Source organism: Opisthorchis viverrini, assembly GCF_000715545.1.
Source record: "Opisthorchis viverrini unplaced genomic scaffold opera_v5_25, whole genome shotgun sequence".
NCBI classification, from domain to species: domain Eukaryota; kingdom Metazoa; phylum Platyhelminthes; class Trematoda; order Opisthorchiida; family Opisthorchiidae; genus Opisthorchis; species Opisthorchis viverrini.
In genome coordinates, this window is record NW_008751681.1 from 1,094,843 (window position 1) to 1,115,761 (window position 20,919).

At 42.3% G+C, this 20,919-nt stretch overlaps 2 protein-coding genes across 2 annotated transcripts in view; one reads left to right on the forward strand and one right to left on the reverse strand.

The window, feature by feature from the left end:
• The window catches only part of T265_02149 (hypothetical protein), a gene marked incomplete at both ends in the record, with an annotated part of 159,685 nt that overhangs the window by 28,465 nt on the left and 110,301 nt on the right, over positions 1-20,919 (reverse strand). Inside the window, one exon of the mRNA XM_009166323.1 lies at positions 15,476-15,518. Within this exon, the coding sequence (XP_009164587.1) occupies positions 15,476-15,518 (43 nt within the window). The remainder of the gene's footprint in view (positions 1-15,475; positions 15,519-20,919) is intronic.
• Positions 1-20,919, forward strand: part of T265_02146 (hypothetical protein) — a gene marked incomplete at both ends in the record, with an annotated part of 74,533 nt that overhangs the window by 21,403 nt on the left and 32,211 nt on the right. The window lies entirely within an intron of this gene.

Sequence of the window (20,919 nt, forward strand, 5' to 3'; positions counted from 1 at the left end):
TAAAAATCCAGTGGAATAGCAAATGTCAAGCTTTGTTGGCAGTCTTCACAACCTCTTCGGTTTTTCATCCAGTATTGCCAACTGAGTTTTCCGCGGTCCAAGCGAACTAAAAAAAACTATCCTAGCAAATCTGATAACCGAAAATTTTCGCCTCTTTCTGTGAGCCAAATGGGTAGTACATCAAGAATACCTAAATGAACTTGTTTGTGTAATTACTAATCACCTTGTTTTGTTCAGGCTTCCAGGTGATTCAGCCCACAACTCGATCCACTCACTCTGATTATAAACCAACCATTAGTGCTTCAAACATTTTGAGTAATTTTTCCGTTTTGTAAGATTATATGAATCTGTAGTGATTGTTGTACGCGTCACATGTCAGATAGACCTATGCACTTTTCATTTACTTCAAGGTGGTAGACGGGAGTCTCACCTTTGCTCTGCATCAAGTAGTACCTCCAAGTTCGTTTTGTATCTTAGGTGAAAGGCCCGACTCGCAGACAAGGGTGATCCATATTCCGTTTGCTTATGTTGCCAGATAAGCTAGCGATAAGCCCAACTTTAGAACGAAATCGCGTGAGCATCGTCACATGTCATACATGAAACGAATGCAGACCGACAACGCACCGTTATGCGTCATTTGACATGTGGAATGCATGTTAACGCGTTGAGTAGTGCTCGAATTGTTAAAAAGAAACTTCCGGAGAAGTTTTGTCTAGTGTGACCCAATGTAAAACAATGAAGACCAAACTTATTATTATGTGTGACATTTTACTCATCTTGAACTCAAGTTATATTAAATAATGGGTCTAAGAGGTTCAAACAGCTATGAAAAACGCTATTGGAAGGTGAACACAACAAATTTACGGTCAATAACTGCGATAGCTTTTGTGAGTCACGATGGAAACATACTTGAGGTATGCTTTAGAACGTACTGCCCTTTATTCCGACTTCAAAGTTTGTCCACTCATGACGAATAATTGACCTGGATTCGTGAAGTGTACGAAACAACTGAACATTCATACAAACCCTTACAGCTAGTAAACTACAGAGGACTTTGATAGGATTTAAATGCGAAGAGTGAACATGCTGTGTGTCAAGCAACATCAGCCACATTTTGACCATGGGGATTGTGCATATCGCCACATTACTGGTGCACCGCGAATTCACAGATTCGAGGTGAGTTCGGAGTTTAAGAAAAAGCCGGAGTTCGTCCAGTGTCCTGAAATATGAACGGAACTTCTACGTAAGGGCCTTCTGATTTTTCTCATCGGAGAATTTGTACCATATCACTGAAGTTTGGCTTGTCTTGGATCATTTGCCCAGCCAACAGTACACTGGTCCACCAGGGAAACCCAAGTCAAATTTTGTCGTTACGAGATTTTTTATGTTTTGATCCAAAGTTCCAGGCTTGTTCACCAAGCCGGTTATGTGATCAACCATCCTGCGAGATGTATTTTAGCAGATTATTTCTGATCGATCATTGCGGTGAAGTCTGACTACGTAACCGAATTTTTCAAGTATAATGACTTAAACTCATCATTAATTAGAATTTCATCCTTCCGAAGATTGAAGCGCCCAAATCATCAAATGGAAACTGGGTGGTTCTTGTGGCATTTCATGCCCAATGGGGAAAGATTGTCGCTGTTGGTTTACACACATCCAGTCATCAAAGAATGACATCAAAAATGAGACGTAAAACTCTCAGGTCGAAGTGAGTAGAGTTTTCGGATCCTACAAAACCCCTGATGGTACAGAATTATCATGACCGAGCGGAATAGATTCACGAAATTTGAGGCAAAGGCCATGTACCCGAGAATGATTGTACTAGTCCCAGAAGAGCGCCCATGTGGAAAACCAACTAACCAACTAATCGGCTAACCAGTCAAAATTTACGGCTGTTGTGTATTGTCGGCATGAATACGGTTGTTTCTAAGTTTCGATCTTTGAGTGACTATAAACTACAGGTGGAGGATGATACAACAAACCTTCTATGTCCACCGTATATACTCACCCCTCTGTTTATAGCGTGAATGGTCTAGCATAATCTTGACCCATCCAGTCCACTTTTCTGCTTCTTTCAGCCCCAAGAGTTTGGGGTTGATCCTAATGTCTTTCGAGGAGAGTTACTCTTTTCCGTGATTACACGTCCTGTCAAAAAAAATTTCCCTGATGGGATAAATTTTCCGCCATCTGAAACAATAATAGAGGATTAGCCAATACAACTATTTGCATATCAGTTTGGTTTTGACGGGTGCTTACCCGGAACCCAGGTGAATATCTCGTTTGTGAGGTTTTCAGTTTTTTTTCAATAACAAAGGATAATGACCTCTTTTCGCTAATCAGTGCCAAATTTTTAGAACTGTTAAAGGCTTAACTGGAGAGGTAATGCTGAAGATACGTAATTTCAAATCAAAACTTGCGACCATTGGAAAAAGCAGGTTAGTAACCAAACTAGTTTAATGCTATACTGCTATATAAGTATATTTTGTCTCCCGCGGAGGTTTACACAACAATCTGATGTTGGGTGTGACTATGTTCACTCCTAATGGTAACTCATCAGACATCGGTCACAATATTTTAGTTGAAGCGTGATATAACTGCCTTCCCTGCATCTGTGTGATTTATCTTCCTCGTGATCTTCAGATGCAGTTTATGACTGTCAGAAAACTGCTTAGGTTGAGAAAGATATGGAAGCCCTTATGGCTGTTGGACATGCTGGTGGATGGACGCGCTATTAGCCTTATCTAAAATGCTTTATTCCCTCTGCAGGGTTTCGTAAGTGAAAAAAAATACTCAGAGTTACATTTACGAGCAGGCACGTCAAAAACCTCTGAGGTTTATTCAAGTTTGGTTACTTTTCTACACTTCAAAGTTATCATGGAGACAGAGACTTGGCAGCTTCTACCATAAAAACAATAAAACACCTGAAATTCTTCGCAAATGGAATCACACGGATATGCTCTGCTTTTCTTGGCACACTATTGTCACACTGGTGTTCAAAACCTCCTCACCACCTGTGAAGTAAAGCTACGGTGATTAATGGAGTAACAACCAATAGATCTCATCCCAAAACCAGGCATGCAAGGCTGTGACCTTCCTGGGGTGATAACCATAATATATCACTTTGGTTTACGTCTCTTTTCAAACCGTACATATTCCAACCAATCAAACCCATCAGAAATTCCATAAGGAGCAGAGTTTCGTTTTATTAAAATTGCCCGAACCATGAAAAACCCGTTTAAACGAAATTTGCACAGCTGTTTTATTTTTAAAAAAACAATCAAATCAGTATTTTCATTTTTGGGATAGGTATTTCAAAGGGATGAGAAACCACAGTTTCATGGGCTCATGCCTTTATGTGGAGCATATCTTGCCTTCTTGTTTGAGGCAGACAAAAACAATTTTACTTGTTTTACAACGAGAGTTTGCAATGGTCCTTGACTGGAAAGTCTATCCTATGTCCCGAGGATAGGAGCTGCTGGTGCAGCACATTCAGTGGCCTGGAAACATCACAAACGAAAGATTCGGATGGGTTCCTGGTGAGTCCCTCGAAAAAAAACAAATTTATTTGCAACTGAACGTATTTCATCAATTTCGTGCAATTTGGTTTCAGGTAGAACATAAGGTCGGCGGAAACCTGGGGACTGTGCCTACCTGATGAGCCCGAAAGGGAAGGACGAAACCGGTCGTGGGCTGTCGGAGAATTTTCGGTAACCTTATGAGCAGTGCATTAAAAAATTTAAGGCATCGCAATATCTCGAATATCGCAGCAACTGAAGCATGAGGCGAGCTGGTGCAGCACATTCAGTTATCTGGATACATCACAACCTGAGACCGAGCTGGGCTCCAGGTTAGTCTCTCGCAAAACCAAATTTGTTTGCACCTGAGTGTACTTCGCTGGTAGCATGTGGGTTTCGGTGGTACTTTAACCCTCGATTGAAAATGTTGTGCCACAAAACCTCGAAGGATGGAACTGTTCTGGTTCATCTGTTGAAAAAAATGTACGGTTCTAGAGCAAAAACAATAAAAAGGTGGAATTTCCAATGCAGACGTACTGATAAATCGCAACTATTCACTAGAAATCCAAAAATACAGGTAATCATTTACAGTCAGATGTAAAAATGCCCTCTGTTTTCTTGTATGAAGGTTGGGAATATGCATCAATATTGGCAGACAGCCAGATCGTTTAGCATAAACTTGCTTCCGGTCAGAGAATCAGGAACGAGAGATGCCGATAAGGTCCTTAAACAGACGGCATACATACAGAATTTATCAGGACTCTGACGTCGTTCTCCTGGATACCGTCTGATATGGGTTCCACGCCTTCTTCAGGAAAGCACCCAAACGGGTGTTGTTGGCGGTCGGCATCGCCGACCTCCATTTAGACTGTCAGCACGGTAGCCTTCAAATCGGCTGTCATTCCAGTTCTTCTAAATTATGTATACTCATTAGGCGAAATCCCCAATAGGAATTTCGCGTCTTGTGGTGTCTTAAAACATATCGATGAGTTCAAGACCACAATATACAATAGGATTGTAGAAAAAGCTTTGAATTACCGCTTGGAGAGCAGCTGGGGCTGTGTAACCATTCTACGCTTTTCCTGAGATTGCTGGACACCCTCCGATAGCCCAAGTATGGCTTCATCTCTGGTGGAGTCCACGGGTAGGCGCAGTCCCCGAGTTACCGTCAAAATTGTGGTTTACCTGAACTCCAAAATGTATGCAACTGGCGAACCGTGCTCGTTCGCAAAATAAGTTATTGTTAACGTGAGGTTCAGTTAAATTCGGGCTCACCCATATCATAATCGGAAGATTCATCTGGGTTCGGCTGAGTCTCATTTTAGCACCAACCTGATTTGCAAGTGAATGTAGTTCGTCAACAGTCTCTCCACATTCTTCTTGCTTTACAGGACAGGAACCATCATTTCATCCTCAGTGTATCGTTCATAGGTGTGAAGTGACAATCAATAAAGCTTGGTTGTCAATGGCAGTATTCTGAGGTTTGGATTGGCAATTGGTCAAGAACTGTAATCTTGGTTTCTTCAAGTACGACTGGAATTTCTTCTCAGCCTGGATAGAACCTGAAGATAGTTTCCATCTGGAGTAACGTCCGTCAAAAACAACCATCTGTAAACAGCTACCACCGCCCTCTCCGTTTGCGGGCTGGAACTACTTGCTTCATACTGCCGGTGATTTTGCTGACTTGCACACGGTTGGCTGCTTCTCACCTACAAATATGTGACACAAGGTTCAAGGAAACAAGAATGTGCGGCGCTTAGCTTTGTGTCTTGCACTCCAACAGAATTGACAGTTTTCTAGGATTTGAGATCGTGTCAAGCAGTGCATTCGATAATGTCTAATAAACCTTTTTGAGGTAATAAATTTTACCTTAATAAATAAAAGTCAGGAGTACCTGGCCATGAGATGATATTTGCGTTTTTTTAGTGAGAGGTCATTAGTTCGCAAAGATAGTCAGTACTTTCACGTACAATTGTCCTCCCGTATTCGAGCTGTGGAAGTCCAACACTTGACCAGTGTTGCAATCTATTTGATCGATTTGAACATACTTCAGCCGTTAGCAAAATTTGTCAAATGCCACTAAATAAGTCGAAGGTCGTTCGCAAAATTGTGTTCCAAACAGCGGAAATGATTGCAACCAGGTTGCGTCGACCATAACTTTTTCATAAAAAGGATTAGTAGAGATACTACCCTGGTCAACCAACGACCCTCTTACAAAAGAACTTCATAGGTCTTTGTAATGTACTGCGCATAAGTTTGCTGAAAATCCATCGACAACCCACGACCGGTTTTGCCCTTTCTGGGGCTCATCAGGTAGGCGCAGTCCCCGGGTTTCTGCCAACCTCGTTTTACTTAAAACCAGTTGTCTGAGAACATCACAAAGGAAAGATTCAGCTGGGTTCCAGGTGAGTCTCTCGAAAGAACCAAATTAGTTTGCAAATGGGTGTTTATTTGCTTAATTCATAGGTCACTTCACGGTCAGATAATTCTAGGTTTTAACCAATAGGATAATAATTTTTAACTCCTTAACTTAGTGAAGTACTTATAAAAGTATGTATCTAATGAAAAGTTATCGAAAGCACTACTCGAAAAAATCGTGTTCAATTTCATTGAGCCGAAAAAATAAACAAAGCCAGGAAAATTCTGCGTTTTAGTTAATTCTTGTGTGGTCGTCTTTGAGTCAAATGTGAATTTTTGAAGCTTTGTAGTGAACTCAAATCTTAGATGAATCCATGAGATAATCTAACCCTGTCTTTCAAACAATCCGGACAACCAACAAACTTCCCCAAGTGAACTGCTGGGTACTAAAGTGCTCAATGAGTTAGTGTTAAATTTCAAATTAATAATGGTGGAGCCAACGATTTTGCTTCAGATTTCGAATTTATCCTTGACGGAAATATGTAAAAAGATACTATTTTTGGGAGTTTACCACGTAAGTTTCGGGTACATGCAAGTGTTGTAATTTTGCTCAAGTTAGGCATAAGTTCTGATGTCTATTGAGTTATTCGATCCACGTGGCCATCCGTTTTTTTCTTAAACTGCAGGATATCTTCGACGGAACATAAGTTTTCCGGAAGGCAGCTCCATTGTTTAGCTCTTTCCAGCATTCGTAGTCTAGCGGTCATTTGTGAAAATTCTGTCGCTTCCTGTGTATTTCAAATTGCTGAAAACCTCGATACCTTTGCGGGCGTGGTAACAACGCGGTCGGGAAACATGACTAGGCACTTTCACCGTGAGAATCCCAACACATGCTTCGAAAATTCCGGTTGATCGTGTCACATGGGTTTGAGGACATTTTACGCTATACCATCGCTAGGACAGCGGCTACGCGCCTGTCCACTGAGTTGCTAGGTCTAACATGTGAAATTCGACGAAAGAGGCAGACACTTCATTGCACAAAGACGATGTGCGGCAAAACCACCTATTCGTCTGATGTCACGACTCGTTGCGTTATGACCGTGTTTCACCCGAATACTTTTCAGCCCACGCGAGAAAGTGACATGTAGCATGCGTGCGTGCCAGACCAGTCGCAGCAGACTTAAGAAAAATACAACAAATGTGGAACCACATGATCGCCACTTCATCGGCTAATTAAATTCGCATGTGCAGAGCTCGTTGCGTTCGGACGTGCCGGGATTCGAGTGGAAGGAATTAGAACGAAGGCACGTTTGCAGGTGACAGATGGGGAATCATTAAGAGATTAACATTTGATGGGTTGAACCTCATTAAACACAACAAAAGCGTTATTGGATGAACGCACGCACAACAAGGGTTTGCGCTAATTTGAATTTATGGCCTAAAACAGTTCGGTTACTGGCAGCCGGGACATTTCAATGGTTAGCTAACTTAAAAGACACATCGGTATAAAAACTGAATATCATTCGAAGGATACGTGAACTGTTGTCTAAGGGAAAGTTCACCGAATTTAAGTGTCTCGTTTATCTGAGTTTACGTCTTACTGAACCGTATGTACCCACCAGATGTTCTTTACACTTGGTCAGTGAGTTCTTTCGAATATGATGTAGTAATGTTAATGGATTCATGAGCGGGGGTAAGTCTGCGAATCAGGCAGAAAATGGACAGTTTTTCATCTATGCTTGGTTTAGTCAACGCTGCCTATGCTGATCAAGAGCGGTCTTTTTAAGTATGGCATACCAGTTGAGAGACTGAATGACATGGACTCTTCCCAGTGAAAACTTCGGTGATATCTTGACACGGTGGTTGCGTGAACATTAAAGCGTTATGTATATATATATATAATATTTTATATATATGTTATATATATATTATATTTTATACATACGATTTTCTGCTGCTGTCTGGATCTACAGGCTTAAACTTCGTATTGTATGCAACCCATAAATTACCCGGCCTCTGTCGATCATAACGAGAGAAAACGAACAAGAGTGACTAAAATCCGGTGAAATGAAGAGGAGAACTTTTGAAAAGTCCATAGTGAAGCCAAGCATGCACTGCTTTAAGGAAAACAACCTCCAAAATGGGCTAATTACATCACCTCGTTTGGAAACATTGCGACCACCGAGGGAAAACCGTTGAGAAACTGTTGTCCAAAAGATGTGAGCGTCCAACATTGCTTTGTAGCTCCACACTTGTCTGTGAATTGCATTATTCTTACATTATACTTGAGTCCTAATAAAAGTGAGTATTTGGTGTGATTCGTGAAGTATGATCTAAAGTGATGTTAACTTTTTTCGCCAGAAATGTGGGGACATACATTAAGGACGTAATTTTAGGCAATACTAGGTGCGAGAAATTTCCTGTGGAAATTTGGAGAAGACACTAATGCTCTCACTTGCATACCAGTTTGGCTTTGACGGCATACTCATCCAGAACCAGATGAATTACCCGTTTATGATGATCTTCAACTGCATCAGGCCACCTCGTGTTTCATGTTAGAGATACCGCAATACGCGAATTAGTAGGTTACTGAAGACTCTCCGACAGAACACTGTGTTGCCAATCTTGGAGCTCATCAGGTAGACGCAGTCCCCCAGTTTTCGTCCTACCTGAACCCAAATTTCACTCAACTCGATCAGTACACTCATCTGCATACCAATTAGATTTTTACCAGAGATTCACCTGAATTCCAGCTGAGTCGCTCGTTTGAAGTGTCCCAACAAATCCCTATCGAATTTTGGAAAAACTATATTTTTTCACGAAAGTATAATGGACACTGGGAGAAGATTGTGTTGACTATCGATTTAGGCAAGAAAAAAGTCTATTCAGCTTTGCCTTCACTTGACTTATCTTTTATTTTGGGTAGAACTCATGGTTTGGAGTTGGAATGTATGGGTATCATTTTCGAATCTAAACTCACCCATCCGAACAGATTACCAGTCTAAATGAGGAACGAGACAAGGCTGCGGTAAGCACAGTATTATTTTCAGGTCTTGCTAGTTCAGATAAAGCGGAGTAGAGTTCAATGGTGACTGGTTTGCATCATTTAAAGAACCGGATTCCGCCTCAGTGCCGTTCACTTGCGTAACGGAAATCTGCTTTCTGTGGCGGCACATGTTCGTTAACAACCTAGAAGCCTGACTCCATACCTATTCTAAGTGAGATACGCATTTGCAAACAGAGTTGGTTTTGCGGCAGACTCACATGTACTCCAGCTGAATATCTCCTTTAGGATGTTTTCAAGCAGCTAAATGTTCTGCACCAGGATGCCTCATGTTTCAGTTGATACGATGTTCGGGATATCGCGATGAATGTATAGACATGATACACTACTCATAAGGTTAATGAAAATTCTTCGACAGCCCACAACCGGTTTCGCCCTTTTTGGGGCTCATCGCTTAGTATAATGAAGGATTGCGCTCAACTGTATTGCGCTTATTCACTGTTTTCTTCTATTCTGTTATGGGTCTTGCCTGCTTAAGCCCCGTTTTCATGGAGGGCTGTTGTTAGTACGATGTTCTGTTGGGAGCAGATCAGTTTGGTCGCTCCGTAATTCGTTCATCACTGAGAAGGAAAAGAAAGGAAAGTAGCGCATTACGAATATACATGTATCGCGATATCTCGAATATCGTAGCGACTGAAACATGAGGTGGCCTGGTGCAGCACATTTAGTCGAGTGGAAACGTCAGATAGGTCTCCCACAAAACCTAATTTGTTTGCAAGTGTACTTCGCTGAGGCTTTAGGTAGTTCATCCAGTTTAGATAATTGCAAACTGCTAATAAATTTGGGAGCACCTAACTCTCTTTGTCACTTAAAAACAATTTATTTTCAGGTATTTCGAACAGTCCCCGTTGGCTTGGGTGCAGGTGGAAAATATTGTTGACCAAGTTCTGTAATTTGACACCTCATGTGCTCAACTTCCTGGTTGGACCTCACTCCAAGACTGGTATCACCCCATGATATATGCACGCTAGATTTTGGCAACCACACAAAATTTTGTGTGCTTTGGATCACACACATTCCATATCGTTTCGAAAAATTTAGCTTTTTTAGTCATTCTTGTCTACAGCAACTGCACAGCCTGAAATTTCGTTGCGCTGATGATCACCAAGTTACGATGATAGTTTTATGACTCTTCATTTTTAATATCTGTTTTCCTTAGCAGTATTACAGCTGATCCTCTCATTTCTTGCAGTAAACCAATGACAAAATTGTTCAGCTGCAACACCTTTTGGTGCTCAGCTGTCGCTTCATCCAAAAGGAGCATGGAGGTTTGGATACCCCCGGGATACCGCCCAAGCCTAGATGGGAGCGGTCTAGATGTCTGGGTTGAGCTTGAACCAAGAGTCTTCCAGTCAGTAAGTTTGAATCTTAACTCCTGAGCTAATTCACGCTCTTTTTGCAATAAGCTACTCTCCAAAGTGGCCATTTAACTACCCAAGTCACCTGTGAGAATGCTACTGCCGAAATGCGATCACACACCAATTGAAAATTCAACTTATTGACTTTATAGTCATAATGTACTATTTAAAGAGGTTTTCTTTTGTTTCAAAAGGCCTCATGATGAAATCTGGTTGTTCATCAGCTGTCCCAAGCGCACAAAAACACTTATTTAACGCAGGCTTGAGAAAATATCTCTTGAAATTGATTGGAAATATCTTTTGGAATGCAAGGACAACCCACAGCTAATGGGGGATGATACTGTAAATTACGTTGAAAACCCATTTGGGTAGTCCTAGTGCAAACACAAACGCTCGGGAGAAAATAGTCAAGCCCGAGATCGGGCTTGACGCTCAAACCTACCGTTATATAAAAACGCCACTGATTATTTTTTAATTTTAAACGTGAATTTTGTGAACGGCGTGTATAAGAAACACCACTCATGAAGTGCCAAATCTACTTGCGAGGTAATGTTTAACTAGATCTTCTGTTGACACTGAAGCAACATTTAATAAGGGTATGAGAACTGGACAAATACACTCCATTTCTACAAAAATATCATCGAAATGCCAACTGATTCTCTCGTTTATGATGGGCAAAACCGATTGTAGGCCATCGAAGAATCTTCATTGACAGTATGAATAGTGTATTACGTCTATACAGGGGTATTAAGAGTTTGTTTCCAAGCCACAATTAGGTTTCATGTGGATTATACGGGCCATAAATCTAGTGTTATTACTCTAGAGCAATTGTTGAGCAACTCAGCATTGCTTACGTTGAGCAGACCAAAGTCTTGCCGTCTCTAATCCCAGAAAGTGACAGTTCTCCACGTGAACCAACTAGCTCTAAGCACACGAGTCGATGCTCTTCGTTTTGAAACGTGTGCCACACCTGACAACGACCGAAGACGTATGCATTCGAATTCTTTCTCTTGTCCTGTTCACCTCGATAGGACGCGAAATTCCGTTTGTTCTGGTGAATACCGAAGCTCCATGGATGGTGTAAAAACTGAGCTGCTTTCAGCCGAAACTAACTACTGCTTGTCATGGCGTGACATGTTTCAGGATGACCCACTGGATACCCTCTATAGAAGGAAGGATAAGATCAAATTCACATGTATGCGTGATCACGTGATGTAGAAGTAAATAATATTCGTCAAAGGATGGGTTAAGATAAGCTGTAAGACACAGGTATAAGTGTTTACCTGAAAGACGGGTATGTTAAACTGATGTGGACCACGTTAACTATGGCAACGAAAACAAAGCCCATTTGTCAGCAGTGATCCTAATAAAAAAGCCTCGAAAAATGGACTCTCCTGATGTTGATCTACAAGCAAAACATACAGTGTGGCGCTCTCCCATCCAATAGAAGCCGCCCAGGAAATGTGTTTCTTCCCCATGCTTAGGATTTTTGTGTGGTTTATACGTCACAAGCCGTTTTTGTTTAACATCAAGGATCAACTTTTAATGTATTTTTGTTCATGCATGCATTCGGCCTAATAAAAGATCTATGAGTACCAATCCTGGCCGTTGGGTATCAAACGTCTCCTACAAACGTGAGTTTATTACTTGTCTCATTATTCTTCAGCCTCTGTAATCAGAAACAAACAAACAACTATTGCAATTCGAGAAACTTTCTAAGTCGGATTGAGAACGAAAGCAGATCTGTTCCGAGAGCAGTGCTTGGGAGGATCAAGTGACTTGCTCAACGGAGAATTCGACAGATTATTGTGGCACAAGTCACTTTTTGAAAATAATGTAACGACTAAACTCTGTCTAACTATGTATGAGGCCAAAAATATTAATGAGACAACCCATGGATAGTCCATTAAATTGGTATTCACATCGTCCTAGCTTAAACTAGCCTTTCCTAATCACTGTACGATATTTATGAATGGTACATACTTTAAGGAGAGAAACCGAAGCTCATCAACAGTGTTTTGTGTGACCGGACAAGAATTTGACATGTGCTTTGGGAGTATCAGGGCGACAACAACAGCAGTTACACTGAAACAAACTCTATTATGTGAAAAGATAATGTTTTTATTCAAAAACCCAATGACTGTTCTGCATTTGTTAATCAGTCGAAGACGAGTATTCAAGCCCGAGTACTGTGCAAAGAATGCAACAGCTACTCACAAGCAGCAAGTCGCTTATCATTTCACACCAGTCTTCATAGGAGAATGGTTGATTTATCGCTGTCCCAAATTATTCGTTTTACCCCGATCTCCCGCCCACAGTCATGCATAAGTTACTTTTCACCCCCTCCGTCTGAGTCACTACCCCAGCAACCAATACGCTGATGTGACAAATTCGCGCCGTCAACGTTCCGCTACCTGCCACCATATAACCGCGTCTAGTTAGAATGACGTACGCTCCAGACTTTGCCTGAGCAAACGGCCACGCCCTATTGGAAAAGGTCATGTTTGTCAACAGATAACTCCTAATTTATTTTGTAGCTACTGTTAGGTGGATGTGTTCATTCCCACTGGGAAGGCAAGACAATCAACCTCCTGTGTCGTGGTTCTACACGAATTTGTTGGCTTGTAAACAACATTTGGTAAATTAGTGAATGGCATGACTTGATTTCAGACCCGGATTGCGCGCAAAATACGTTAAAAGCCAATCCTTTTAGGGGTGGCTTTTTTGGTCTACTAGTAATCTAACCTCTAGCGCTGTTTATACCTTAACCGGACACCGATTCTTACGTGGGATCCTAGAAGCGCAAAGACCCCTGAGTGAAAATGAATCACAGGTTGTTTGTAAAGCTTTACACAAACTGCGTGACAAAAAGGCAACAACATTCTACCTTATATGCAGTATCATCATCTCTAGGAGAGTGGACTCAAAGAATTATTTTTAAATAAGAGAGTGAAACGGATCTGTCTCAAATTTTTCGCATTACGAGAGCTTGAATGCTGTTCAAGATGGGCGCTCTCTGGAAGAATGCTGCCTGACCGCCCAGGTTGAGGAGTGCATTTTGAGCGTGTGCCATTAAACTCTGAAAGTTTCGGGGTATGACGGTTCAAACGGAGGGGAGGGGGTTGTAGGCGTTGATTCGGACGCTAACAGCATCAAGAATGCCGCTTAGCGTAAGCTTTAGATGCACCTTCTGGCTCAAGCACCTGTCTTCCCCCTCTACATTATATTAGATTATTTTAGAAAGCGCGTTACTTCAAAGCTACAGCGGAAATCTCCTCCACCGGAAGATACTGATGAGTAGTCTGTGTTTATTTCTAGATTCTGTAAATGCTGAATCAGGTTACAGTGTTCTGATCCGTCCGTGCGCCCAATGACTAGGGGACGTAGAACGCAATGGGGAAGCAAACTGGTTCACAAGGATGAGAATCAAGGTGCATCTTAGAGACAACTGAGCAAATGTGTACGCCAAAGACAATAGCTAATTTTATTTGCTTTCCAAAGGTTTTCCCTTATTTAAAATGCAAGTATCCATTCAATCGTTACTGTTTTTTCCATTTAATTCATTCAGCAAGGTAAATGAAGGGAGACACACCTGACTGTCTTGTCGGTTTCCTGTTGTTCAGCTTTATTCTCACTAATTTGAAAGCAAGTTGTCCTAGAATATCGTTTATTTTTCCCGGCTTCTGTCTTGGCTGTGCAGAAAAGTGCTGCAGACCTGCTGTTCAATTAGTGTGTTTTCCAATAAACCAGACTTCCAGAAGAACATGACTTCTGTTGGATCTGCGGCTGCGCACTCTTCGAGAGGGAGCACTCTAATCGTGTATCAGTATTCCGTCTAATTTAGTTAACAGAAAGTATCTTTGTGTGCCAGCACATATTGATGAGCTGAGAACAAAGAGGAGTGCTGCAGTACATCTATATCTGAGACTTAGACTTGTTTGAAATTATTCACGTGGTTTCTCATCTGTCTGCCTGTATACGTTGTGTTGTCTGGACAAGTAGATTTATCGACTCAACTCACTGTAAAGGTCAAGCTCAGAAGTGAATGAAGAAAATTACAATCTGTTTGTCTTTCTTCCTTGACCTCGTATGTTCTCTCCAAATATCGGTTACCTCCTCAGTTTCCTCATACACACATCTGCATATCAATTTGGTTTTGATGGGAGACTTACCTGGAATCGTGTATTTGGGGTTCAAGTAGAATAGGTTAACGGAAACTCGGTGAATGAGGATACCGGATGATCCCCAAGGGGAAGAAACCGGTCATGAGTTTGTTCAGCAAACGTATGAGCGGTGTGTTACTTCTATCCAAATTTTTTATTTTTACTTGGTTTAACAGACACCAAAATTTGCTAGAGATCTGGCTATCTTTTAATATTTTGAATTGTTGCTAGCCTCGCAGTTCTGAGTGCTGAGTACCAAGTCTATGGATCAGTGGTGTGAAGGCAGTAGGTCGAAAATGGAACGATAACCTACGGTGTGTTTCGTCCTTATTTGAACTCATCAGGTGGACACCTCATCGATCGCCTTGTGATCAGATTCCGTATCCGCACAACTAACTAAACTAAGTTCGACCTTTCACTGGCAATAAAACTCGTTACTCCATTAGGAGAAACTACTTGAATTTTAGGCAGGCGAACCCTGGGGCTTATTGTATAGACACGGCAAATGATCCACAGAGTTTTTTGCTACGTTATTGCTTGGAAGGAGGATTTCCATCAAGAAGAAATACCCAAGCCCTGAATATGTTTATTACTTAAGACTTTTGCCCTCTTGATAGATTTTAGTTTCAAGGGAGGAATAGTATAGTGACTGATTTGCCATTCACACAGGCGTTCCTACCACCGGTATGATAAAAGCAGCCATTTTGTTGGGAAATACAGCAATGCACACCGCCCGGAGGAAAATACACGATTAAGGGAAATAGTATCAGCTAGCTGCTATGACCCCGGAAGAATCGATCGTCATTAAAAACATGTACATACTTAATGAACTACTCATAAGTTTGCCGTAATTCTTTGACAGCCCACGACCGGTTTCATCCTTCCATTTTGGGCTCATCAGATAGGCACAGCCCCCGAGTTTCCGTCAACCCTATGTTCTACTTGAAACCCAATTACACGAAATTGGCGAAATACCTTCATTTGCAAGCAAGTTTGGTTTTTCGAGAGACTCACTTGGAACCCAGCTGAATCTTTCATTTGTGATGTTTCCAGGCAACTGAACATTAAAACAACTAAAATCATTAAAATGATCATTTAGGCAGTTTAAAACGTATTTGGCTCTAACGGAAAAGTGTATGGTACTGTGCTCTGATGTTTTGGTTCGCCTTAGAAATAATCAGAGGGAACTCGATAGAAAGGTAGATATTTCTAAGTTTGATGTTTTCGGCCTCACACACGACCAAACGGGATGGTAAACTGGAAAACCAAGAGGCTGACTTACTGGATCAACTTGGAATCCGAACAAAAAGATGGTTTAGAGAGCCGTTATCTGCCAATTGTCAAACGATGACTGCTATTCGTTCCTCCGGTGGCTGCAAACAGTGAAAGTTGGAGTCTGAAACTACTGTTGAACACAGTGATGAACTGAACTAAGGATGTGGCCCCGTGTTAGCTTTTTCGAGAAAACTGGCAGGGGTACACCATGTCGTCCACTTTCAGAACTTCGTCGCAGCCCATCATTTGGTTTATCACTTTATCATTTCCTCACTGAGTGATAATAGTTCCTAAGCGGAATATTGAGTGAACTCGTCAGATCCATATACGTGTGAATCCAGAGCGCGTGTCTATGAGCGCTGTAGAAGCAGCTCACCCATGCAGTAACTCTAAGTACTGCCGTGGCATTAACAGAAGAGGCATCCATCGCTACATCAATCAAAATGAGCTTCATCCCAGCCGCAGCAGAGTAGATAATGGTGTATTCTCACTCCATAATAAATATGACGTTTGGATAGGGCATGTGAGTTTACTGCGTATCACATATTGGCGTGCCAGTAGTAGCTATCTTATTAACATCAACCTGGGAGGGGCAGATCAACAGGCATCAGTAGGAGATCACACTATGTTCGCTGACCTTGGACAATTAATCATAACGCTTATGAAGAGGGTCAGCTATTTCAATGAAGTACTGTAAAACATACTTTACCAAAACCCAATTCCTCGGAATATTTATGCAACCTGACTGATAGAGGAATGGTATCTCCCCGGTCGATGGTGACCAACGGCTTAAAGTACGTAAGTATCGCGCAGAACTTCGTGCAAGCATAAAGGAAGGAAACCCGCCTTCATAACGCTGGGGACTTTGTGACCCTTCGAAATTCATTCATCCTCTCAACAGTCATCAGGCAAACAATTACAGAACACTGAGCTGTAAGTGATCACGTCAGCCAGCAGGGCGATGAGATTTCATGAGTTGTCAGTATAGTCGAGCGAAATTGTGACATTTCTACAGGTGTGGCAATGTCCCAGAGCCTTTCGTGCTCGGAAGTCGAAAAGAGGGATGCACTGTACACTATCACGTTCTCACTTTGTTTTACGCAGCCAGTAACGACAACCATTGGTGGCGTTCAGGAAAATTGGATAACAGCTCCGACTGCCATAATACAATGCTGTGTGTCAAAAGGTGAATAGAGGTCAACTGGGTCTCCGAAGAAGAAGCGAGGTTAATCTGGTCAGATACTTTGTGTCCAGCCGTAGGTTGTAGTGCGAAACGGACGCTAAGGATAACAATCTGGGATACAATAACTTTTGATGTGCGCCTAGAAGCCACAGTTACGGAAAGACCTTGTTTCATATCAAACAGATCAACGATGGTCATATACCTAGAACAAGTTAGGAAGACGGTACCTGCAAATACCTAGGTCCGTCAGGAGCTTCAACTTCTGCCTTTTAGAAATGTCTACAGCCCCCGGCAGTGCTCGTAGGACAATTCGCCATTCATTAGCAGATATACACGAAGCTCTATTGGCAGAGCTGTTTAACTAGTCCTTTAGCGGGGAGAAGCTACTGGAGGGCTGGAAAACTAAAACCATGATGCTGACGCACAAAAATGGGAACCTGGAACTACAAAACTGGTGGTCCGACACCACTGGCACCAAAGGTGCCCAACAGAATAACGAGACACCAAGTAGTGACCCATTTAACCGTCTAAAAATTACTCAAGGCCCAGCAGCATATATTTACGCACAAACGCGTGCATTTTTCTAGTTTTCTTCGTTTTATTATCGAAATAACCCGTAGTTATAACAAGGGAAGAGGCTGAATTGTGCTACTCAGCTTTTCAAAAGCCATCTCACAGTCAACAGCAGACTGGTGTTGGTTTGTAGTTGCTCACATCGTGTGCAGGCGGTAGTGAGTAGGTGTTGTCTGGTTACAGAGGCTGCAAGTGGCCGGCGGCAGAGTACTACAGGGATCAGCGTCAGGACCTTTACCGTTTCAAAGTTATATAAAAGATCTACTGAAGGACTTGGAAACAGACCCTATGTGTCTGCTGATATTGTGAAACTAACTCGCGAACTCTAGTTCACGGGTACACAGCACATATTCGGTAAATCTTATCCGTGACGTGTTGCCTGGGCATTCCCACCAAATGCCCACAAACGTCCGCACCTCATCATGGTAGAGGCTTCACCCTGGTAGCGCTTCCTTGGTTGGCCAGCCATCAGCGTGCCTATTACGAGGGCATCCGACGTAAGAGTCCTTGAGTCCCTCACACTGTGTCAATTGGTTTCTTGGATAGCTAACTGCGCACCACACTAACTGAAACATGTAGTTAGTCTGCAAATGCTTCAGATGCTCTTGCTCCCCTACAAGGCCCGTTTTACACTTCACCGTAAAGGTTGCGTGCGGGCTAAGGACTAACCTGAAAATATACATGGGAATGGTGGAGCGCATTCAGCGCCAGCGTGGGTGTTTTTAATTCCGGGGGTTGATTATTGAGCAAGAATCGAGGAATTCAACCGCTTCTTCATACTGAGGAGGACGATAAGAGGTGACATCCTCGGGGGATTTGAGATACCAATGGTTTTACTGATACCGGAAATGTGATGCTTCTAAGTTCAAGAGGAACGCCAATGCTTGGAGGCATAACAAAACTAAGCGTGTAAGATTCAACAACTGAAAAGCCTATGGAAATGGGTAGCCTAAGCCTGAACTGACAAGGACTTTAGAAATCACTTGAAACCCTTTCGGAATATGGATATTTTGGACCACTTCTGACAATCCTGGCTTACTTCTAGAAGTCGGTTGTTATCCTTCCACACAAAAAACATTGCTTCAGGTCCTTTTCTCCCTGCACTGATTAATTCGGGGGCTTGTTTATTTTTTGTTTTCCCTTTTACCGCACTTCCCATTGTTATTCATGGAGGTTAATCTTCTAGCTTTACCGACGAAGCAATCCTCGAATTGGCCTAATAGAGATTCAGCCAGAAGCGGCAAACTTGCGAATATACGGGCTTTCCAGTAGAACTGGAATGTGCTTGCTCGCTACTACCCTGTACCACCACGGAATTACATTGAACAATATTTAGAAGAGTTTCTCTGCTGTTATCGCAGCCTCATGCGATCGCTGGAGCTCATGGGAGCAACAAACTAGATGATAAACTGGTGTCTGTCTTGTTTGTCCCGCATACTAAACTATACTTTTAATAATGTAGTGATTCTTAACAGGGCTGTCACCTGATCGACTAAAGCGAAAAATTCAGCTGCCCATCAAGCTTTTCCCTCGTCTAGCGGCTCACGCCAACTTGGTTCCACTCCGTGTGAAATTGACCTGATGGCCAAAACATTTGTTCCACGGATGAATGTCTAACGAAAGATTTCTCCTTCCGAACAATGAAACCTACTGTTGATAGGCCTCCATAAACGTCTGCTAATTTGATGTATTAAAAAAAGTAGTACAACATCACAGCGATTGTACCTGATGATGTCCACCGCAACGTAAAGTTTTTCTATCTTGGAGCGAGACAGTGCATTCCGGGAATGGCTAGCAAAGTCATTCTGTTAGACCATGACTCATTCACCAGTACCATCGCACACTTTGTCATCCATGGCCGAGTGATGCTGGTCAAAATACTCAACCCCCCACAACTATTCCCAAAAATTTCCGGTGAGTTATGGGATGGGAGGTCGCCCTGACCAGCGTTTCCTTTGGGCTTAAGCATGTCATCAACAAAAGCTAAATATACTAGACATCTTGGCCGTTGTCATTTTCTTTAGACTTAGTTCTGACAAGAGTCATCTGCCGTCACACGGATCTTAGGCTTAGTTTCGTTACATTTGTTTTAATAGAGTCATCGTCAAGTTTACAACTTGACACCCGAGCGTAACGTCCCAGCCATTCAAGGAACTGTTTGTTGTTCAGGTGTCAGTTTGTCAAGTTATTTGAAGTCGTTCACGCACTCTGTGGGAGAAGCCTCTACCTTACCGGAAGCTGTTTTATAAATGTGTGTTGGCAGTTGGAACAGAACCAAGCATTTTACGCCCTCGTTCTGAGGGAGTTGGACAGAGATGAAGTGGAAATTATTTGTCTAATAGTTCCAGATCAGTTTTGCGGGATGGAGGAAAACGAACGCCTCACAATCATCTAATTGCACAGGGACATCTTCGACCAACCCGGTTATTCAAGTGTACTGCGATTGCATTATAGGCCCCCATAGTTGAGAAAAGTACCAGGTAACTCTCCCGCAGTCCATTCTGGGAGACAAGGTATTGCTGGTATGTCTACGGATGACTTATTGGGAATTTTGTACCACACTTTACGGGATGCGAACAAAACTTGTTCCGATAAGTAGTACTGTTCACGTTCGTGGTTAGCTGACGATCTAATTCGACCAAGTGTATGGCCCGAATTGCCTTCTTGTTCAGTAGAGAGAGTAAAAGTAGATTACTAAGACGTCAATGGTTGTAGGTGAAGCAGCTTATCCTAAGGTAGGTGATACAACCAGAAATATCGGAAGGCTGTATTTCAGAGGTAAGTTGCAGGTCTTGGTAGAATACATGGGCACTACAAACGCGTTTCAATGGCAGAAAGATCGGCAGTAATGTCCGACGATGAATCTGGACACGGCAACAACAGAAACCCGAAGATGCACCGCATTAGGAGTAGGAATGCCTTGTTCCTCCAGGAACCAGTTTGTTGATTGTCTGATTCAATGATAGCACACTCAACAGGTTGTCTGGGCAGTCTTCGCATCAGTATCATCAAAAGGAGACTACCACAAAACTGCCAGTACATATTCAGCCGAAAACAAGGTTTTCTTGAATTTACGGTACTTGCAACCTTTAGAAAAGAAAGCTTTCCATGCTTCGTCCACGCGGCACACTCGGCCTATGGGAGTTCACTTAGAATACCTGAAAGCATTGTTGGAGATCAACGGCTGTCTATATATCTCACGAATATTTTTGGAGATCAGAACCTGAGAATATCCAACTAGTAGCTGAGCTACACTCCATTCGCATGTAGGTTGTTGAGCAGCAGTGTGGTTTACAACTTTAAAGCCTCATCTGTTGAAACCTACGATCAGAAAGGAGACTGATGAGATTATTCCTTTCCCTCGCAGTTTTAAGTCTCCAGACGTCATCAAACCTAGCTCAATGTTTTTATTGTCAGGCCATGCTGA